General features: G+C 39.9%; 2 protein-coding genes across 3 annotated transcripts in view; both read right to left on the reverse strand.

The window, feature by feature from the left end:
- Positions 1-6,262, reverse strand: part of LOC141399598 (inositol-trisphosphate 3-kinase A-like) — a 143,778-nt gene extending 137,516 nt beyond the window's left edge. The window contains exon 1 of the mRNA XM_073978649.1: positions 557-6,262. Within this exon, the coding sequence (XP_073834750.1) occupies positions 557-811 (255 nt within the window). The 5' untranslated portion in view covers positions 812-6,262. The remainder of the gene's footprint in view (positions 1-556) is intronic.
- LOC141399597 (uncharacterized) overlaps positions 1-7,926 on the reverse strand; it is a 416,271-nt gene that overhangs the window by 148,562 nt on the left and 259,783 nt on the right. The window lies entirely within an intron of this gene.

Raw genomic sequence — 7,926 nt, forward strand, 5'->3', positions numbered from 1 at the left:
CTCGATTTTATGGCCTTCCACTTTGGCCTATTTTGGTAGTGGTTTCAATAATTAATTACAAATTAAAAAATTACAAAATAATTGCCTTAGAAAAGTAGATTCTTAACATGGGGCTGTGGCTCTTGATTCGAAATTCTCGGAAATTGAAAAAAGTTAACTTCCTTTTTTGTATATATGTATGTACGTATAGCTTTACTTTAGCCTTGCATAACTACTCCTCGCTCATATTTTACCACATTTGGCTTAATTGTTGTTCAATACAACAACAACACCAAGGCTACACCCAGCAGTAGATATGAAAAATCCTTTTTAATCTTCAACCACACTCCAGGCATTACAACTTTTTCACCTTGCTTTTTTCTTTTCCTCTCCAAATCATTGTGAACTGATCTTTGTCCACCAACTTGTTCAACTTATCTCTCCTTCCTCCTTGCAATTGTAATTAGCGCTTAATTAGCCAAATATCTTGTTTAAAGTCAATCAAAATGCCGTCTACAAGGCATTTAGATTTTCCACACCACGCTTAAACTAGCCGTTAAGTTTGTTGTTCGCTTACCTTTTTCTTTGCAGCCTCAGCACTAACCACATACAAGTCCACAATACCCAGCAGGCAATCATCACAGCGGCATACATCATCACCCAATACCAGCGACCCCAATGACCCAATACTGCTGGTGGAGTCTAGTGAATCTGTGCGCCGCAAACGTGTACCACCCGGGCCGGTAACTGATTGGGCAGCAGCTTCAATTTTGCGAGCCAACAATTGTTCCATGAGGCTACGCGGTCGCGAGGATGAGGGAAACAAAGCCATGGTTGGGTAGCTGGATTTGCACAATGTGTTTTTTTTTTTTTTTTGCTTTGGGGTATCTTGGGTTGCCGTGGAGCTTTGCTTTTTCCTTAAGTCTTCTTTTTTTCTTCGTGTTATTTTTCACATGGAATTAATGTTGGCCATTAACACTTTTCTTTTTTTGCAGATTTGTTTGGGTTTTCACTTCATTTTGTATGCATTGCATTTGTACGTTTAATTTAGCATTTGTTTTGGCGAGAAGATTTTTCTTTCCTTCTTTGGCTCTTATTTTGAAATTGTTTGCAAATATTTTTGACAATACAAATAAATTGTTTGTGAAATATTGAAGTTTGTGTCAAAGAGAAATTTGTCGGAAAAAAGTTTGGTGTTTTTAGTTTTACAGTGGGGTACCGACTGTATTAGAACGCAGTCTCATTGCTACCTGGGCGCCTCAATGTGTATCAGGCTTTGACGCCGAGTTTCTGTTTTGGATACGCTATTACATACTCAGTTCTCCAATTTGACAAATAGCTCATGGACGATTTAAATTTAACTAATAACAATTATATCCTATATGACGATCACAGCATACCTCTGGATAACGCGCACCCAGCGCAAAAAAAACAGACACCACCTAAGTTCATCATATCTCAAATGAACATCCCACTCAGGGGATGGAACGTCGGTCATTTCCGACAAACCTGCATGACAAGGTAAATCGTTCTCCCACATCCTCAATCGTCAAAAGTAATAAACCACGTCAAAGAAAGGCCAATAAGAGAGCGGTGTAAAATTGTTCTAAGTTCGCAGACTAATTCCCAGGAAATGTTTCGCAACCGAAATGCCGGAAGCTTCGAGAGGAAGTAAACTTACATTAAGAAACGTTCGCTACCTATCGATCTACTTATGGAGAGAGCGACTCTAGGTCGGGAAAGTTCTCCCGTGAGCAACTGGGAAGATGAACACTAAGTTCATCGTATCTTGTCCTCAGTAGCTCTAGAGAGAAGCAGCATAGGCGATCAGGGAACAACTGCCTCAGAGGAAAGTACGTTGTTCATTTCCGACATTTCATTCTTCCAAATCCATATAATAGCTTGCAAATATTTTTCCACATTCACGAACAAATCCCCAGGATATGCTTTGCAGACGAAATTCCGGATGATAAGTTTAAAGATTTGCTTCGTGAAGCGTCTCGAAAGGAAACAACCTCACATAGAACGGAATCCTTTTCCTCGGCCCGGGGTAGTTATTAGTCCAAAAACCTACGATGACTACAACGGATCTGATGAAGTCCATGAAACACTTGGTTCCATGCTGTGCGGCTCCCTTGGGTACACCTACGATGCTTGCCGCAGTTGCACAAGGCCTTGGCCAGGGTTCATCCCATTTCAATCGAACAATGAGGCGTCCTCCACAGTTGCTCTAGAGAGAAGCGACCAAGGTGATCAGGGAGCAACTCCCTCGGAGGAAGGTTGCTGGGCCGTTTCCGACAGATTTGTCTTTCCCAGCCATGACGAGATGATTCATTCTCCCAAACCCCGACCACATAATAACTTGCAAATATTTTTCCAAGTTCGCGAATAAATCCACAGGATATGTTTTGCAGACGGAATTCCGTGAGATAAGGTTAAAGCTTTGCTTCGTGAAGCGACTCGAGAGGAGATACCCGCACATAGAGAAGCTTTTGAAGCTTTTGCTACCTATCGAACGTGCAAGAACTTCAATGACAACACCGGATCTGATCAATCTGATCATGAAACCGATGGTTCCACGCTGTCTGGCTCCCTTGGGGACACCTATGATGCTTACGGCGTGGCCACACACTTGTCTCCATCGTCCCAAACAACATCATACTACTCCAAGGTGGCTCACGCTCAGAAGCCAAAGGAAGAATCGAAAAGGCACAGTTCCGGATTTGACCACCGTTAATGTACTGGGTCAAACGGAATTTGAAGGGGTTCTGGAGCTTCGAATTCGCAGAAATCCAGTAAACATATAACTGCAAACTCAGCGGCACTAAACAAGTCCAGTCCCTAGGGCAGCTGATTTAAGGAGGAAGGATGGTGCGACAGGGAGTCTGGTGGCTGATAAGACTGACGGTCCCACAATCCCAAGGTAGACCAGTGGCCCGAAGACAGACAGAGAGACTCGATAGGCTTGCGTGAGGATTCACAGTCAGGGGCCAAGAGAAGGGTTGAACGTCCACCGGACAATCATTCGGCTTCGTATGTGAAGATGGCCACTCGCCACATAGTTAAGGGAGTCAAATCCGAGAGGCCTGCCTATTAACAGAATACTGAGAGGTCTTCTTCTAGAAGATCAGATAGTCTTCTCATAGAAGTCCAGAAGGTCTTGTCATGGAAGATCAGAATATTTTCCCTAAGACAATAAAAGGTAACCCTAGCAAAAAGCCAGCAGATCTTCTCAACGAAGACTAGAAGGTCTTCTTATAGAAGACCAGTGGGTTCTCTAATAAAAAAATCCGGGTCTTTTTGCCGGACACCTGTAGTATTTACACCTCAGAAAAAGGGTCTTCTCGGAGAAAGTCAGTGGGTGTCCGTAAGATAAGAAGGTCTTCTCAACGAAGACTAGAAGATGTTTTCATAGAAGTCCAGTGGGTCTTCGCAACAAAGAACTGAAAGCAAATCATTTGATTTTCTCTCAGAAAACCAAAATGTCGTCTCTCAGAAACCCAAAAGATTTTCTCTCAGAAATCTAAAAGGTTTTCTCTAAGAAAACCAGAAGCTTTTCTCAGTGGGCCATCTCATACATGAACTGCAGAATACCAGAAGGTCTTCTCTGAGAATACCAGAGGGTTTTCTTCTAGAAGACCAGATGGTATTTGCATACAAGTCCGGAATGTCTCCTCGATCCTTCTCAATGAAGAATAAAAAAATGGTGTCATAGTTTTTCTCACAGAAGACTAGAGGATATCCATGCAGAAGCCCACCAGATCTTCTCAACAAAGACTAGAATGTCTTCTCAACGAGAGTGAAAGAGTAGAAGGTCCTCTTAGAGAAGGCCAGTGGGTCTTCTTATAGAAGACAAGTGGGTCTCCTCGCAGAAGCTGGCCAGTAGGTCTTCTCAAAGCTGGCCAGTAGGTCTTCTCAAAAAAGACCAGTAGTTCTTTTAAACGAAAAGTGGAAGATCTTTTGATAGAAAGCCAAAAAGTCTTCTCACGGGATACTAAGGGATATTCTTGTGGAAGTCCAGATCAGCAGATTTTTTCAACGAAGATTAGAAGGTTTTCTTCTAGAAAACCAGTGGGTCGTCTCATAAAAGAAGAACTGTAGATTTTTCAACGAATATTAGAAGGTCTTCTTCTAGAAAACTAGTGGGTGTCTCATAAAAGAACTGCGAATCTTCTTACAGAAGACCTGTAGTCGTGTCACTGTAGACCACAGGGTCTTCTCAAAGAAGACCAGAGGGTCTCCTCGCAGAAGATAAGAAGGTCTTCTCAACGAAGACTAGGAGATTATTTCATAGAAGACCAGTGGGTCTTCTCATTAAAGAACTATGTGTCTTTTCAAAGATGGCCGGTAGTTCTTCTAAACGAAGACTAGAAGGGCTCCTTGTAGTAGATCAGAAGGATATCTGTTGATAGAAGGCCAGACCAGGTCTTTTCACGGGATACTAAGGGTACTCTCACAGAAGTCCAGAGTGTCTAAAGACCAGCTTCTTCTAAACGAAGATTATAAATCTTTTTAAACAACAATATGGGTATCCTTCAAAATACTGAAATTCGGGAAGTACCGTTATATGGGGGCTATATCGAAACGTCGATCTATACCGACAAATTTCTGGCGGAAAGAAGACCAAATACCAAATTTACGATATTTGGTAAGATAATGTTCCTAAAAATGCCGTAAATCAAGAGGTACGCTTCTATGGCGATGTAGGAAGACGTGGACCTATACTGACAATTCTCTTCTGGAATATTTTATAACCCCATGGAAGACTAAATAAACCATTTTAGTAATTTCGGTGGGATATTGACGTCACAACCTTCAGGATTATGAACATCGGGAGTTACCGTTCTATGCGGGCTATATCGAAACGTGTACCTATACCGACGAATTTCAATCGGAAAGGTTTTTACCTACAACGTAAATACCAAAATTCAGCCATTGCGATGGGTTATTGTGGCCACAACCTTCAAAATACCGAAAATAGGAAGATACCGTTCTATGCGGTCTACATTAAGGCGTGGACCTGTACCGACAAATTTCTGGGGAAAGTTTAATAGCCGCAACGAATTTGAGCCAATTCGGTGTAAAATTGAGGCCAAAACCTTCAAAATACCGAAAATCTGGAGGTACCGTTCTGTGGAGACTATATTAAAACGTGAACCTGTACCGAGAAAGTTCTGGGGGAAAGTTGTATACCCCCAACAAACACTAAATACCAAGTTTCAGCCATTTCGGTGGAATATTGAGGCCAAAACCTTCAAAATACCGAAAATCGGGAGGTACCGTTCGATAGGGGGCTATATTAAGGCGTGGACCTGTACCGAGAAATTTCTGGGAGTAAGCTGAATATCCCAAACAAAGACTAAATACCATATTTCAGCCATTGCTATGGGTTATTGTGGCCACAACCTTCAAATTACCGAAAATAGGAAGGTACTGTTCTATGGGGTCTATATTAAGGCGTGGCCTGTACCGACAAATTTCTGAGAGAAAGTTTTATACCAGCAAAGACGACTAAATACTAAATTTAAGCCATTTTTGTGGAATATTGAGGCCAAAACCCTCAAAATACCGAAAATCGGGAGGTACCGTTCTATGGGGGCTACATGAAGGCGTGGACCTATACCAACAAAATTCTGGGGAAAAGTTTTATACCCCCAACGGACACTAAGTACCAAGCCATTTCGGTGTAAAAATGAGGCAAAAACCTTCAAAACCGTTCTATGGTATAATTATATCAATGAGTGCACCCAGATACATATTAGCTCAATGATATGGGACCAACAGTTTATCACCGAGTCCGAACGGCGTGTCTAAAGTATAGTACACATTGTCAGTTTTGAATGACGATTTTTTGCAATTATCGATAACTGTCCAACCGTCCAGCAACCACAAAATATTTTGTGGTTGCATGATGAATGACAAAAATGAACGGCCACACTAGCAAGCAACAACAAGGCTGTCACTCAAAACTGACAATGTGTACCCAGCTTTAGACACCACTTTTGTAGAGAAGTTTTACATGGCTGAAATATTCAGAATATTCAGGAAATGTCGCCAACAGTAATGATGGGTATTTCGCCACCGTTGAAAAGTGTTTTGATGTTGCCTGGCCGGGGAATCGACCCACGACCTTATGTGTGCAAGGCGGGTGTGCATACCATTGCATCACGGTGGCACCCAAACCGTTCTATGGTAGCTATATCAAAACGTGAACCGATATAGCCCATTTGCAATACCAAACATCCTAGATGTAATAGAAATTTCCATACCAAATTACAAAGCTCTATCTCTAAAATTGCGAGCTGAATCTTGATTTTAACAGACGGACGCACGGACAGACGGACATTGTTATATCGACTTACAATTTTATCCTGATTAAGAGTATATATACTTTATAGGGACTCCGATGAATATTTCCATGTGTTACAATATGGTGGAGGGTATAAAAATGTGGCATGACCCTTCCCACGGTGCGCCTGAACCAACTTTAAATGGAAGGTGCTTACACCTGGGAAATTTTTGCGGATTCTGAATCAACAGTCTTCATAGCAGAGAAAAATTAAAAAAGAAAAAAATCGCCGGAGCACTTTTTAAATAAATCGCGGTCAAAGTTCAGATTTTTAGGTTTTCACGATTTCGCTTGGAAACCGAAAGTCCTAATAAAATGGGATTAGAGCAAATGTTGAAGCTGTGAAAATTCTCTACAAGCTTGACCTTTATGATATTTTAGCAGGTTTTACCATTTTTTTTTTCAACAGTCTTCATAGCTGAGAAAAATTAAAAAAGAAAAAAATCGCCGGAGCACTTTTTAAATAAATCGCGGTCAAAGTTCAGATTTTTAGGTTTTCACGATTTCGCTTGGAAACCGAAAGTCCTAATAAAATGGGATTAGAGCAAATGTTGAAGCTGTGAAAATTCTCTACAAGCTTGACCTTTATGATATTTTAGCAGGTTTTACCATTTTTTTTTTTTGAGATTTAGATGTTCAAAAAGGAACAATGCACTTTCTGTATCACCTCCTTATAAAACAATGGCATGTGCGCCCTAACTAACTCTAAATGAGAAATTACTTAAAATTAGAAAACCGCTTACACCTGCGAATTTTTTGCAAATGCTGTAACAGTAACGTTCATAGATGAGAAAAATTCAAAAACGAGAAAAAATCGCTGGACGGCGTTTTAAATAAATCGCGGTCAAAATTCACATGTTTAGGGTTTTTTAGGTTTTCAGGATTATGCATGGAAATGGATTAAAAAAATATTGTAGCTTTGAAAATTATTTCTTTAGTCTTGTACCAAGGCCTAAAGCCTGGGATCTTGGAAGTAGCTCTGGCCAGGTAAGTCATGAAGGGAGCAAACAAGACAACAAGGGATCAACATATTGGTCCACTACTTCGATGTTAATACATTCCTCGCCTATCCAACAAAGAAATTCAATTTTTTCGATGGTTCTTCTCGAACATACAAAGATAGATTAGAATCTAAAGCACAGATGAAAGGTAGAGCCAATCAATTACACATCTCTCACAGAGATAAATTGTTGCTGCGTTTATTGGTTCAATTTGAATGGAACATACCTGAAAATAGAAGAAATAGATGAGAAGAAAATTAGTGATAAATCATTTTAAGAGGAAGCATAAGTTAAAATTGTAAATAATTATTTATATAAGTAAAATTAGTTTGCATAAAATAAATAATTATTTTACATAAAAATAAAATTAAAATTATTTTACATGAAATAAATAAATTAATTTTAATGAACTACATATTAGAATAAATACGTGGTCGTGATATACTTGGAAAAAATTTAATTTCTTTGCAAAAATGACAAAAATGGTGGGCAGACAAACCATCATGGCAAACAATTTCAAAAGACTCATGCCACAAACTTGTTCAAGAAATCATAATTTATAAGGACATGTGTATTTATTTTTGCATATCTAGAAAA

The sequence above is a fragment of the Musca autumnalis genome, unplaced genomic scaffold (genome assembly GCF_047663935.1).
Source record: "Musca autumnalis isolate F117 unplaced genomic scaffold, ASM4766393v1 scaffold_3, whole genome shotgun sequence".
NCBI lineage: Eukaryota > Metazoa > Arthropoda > Insecta > Diptera > Muscidae > Musca > Musca autumnalis.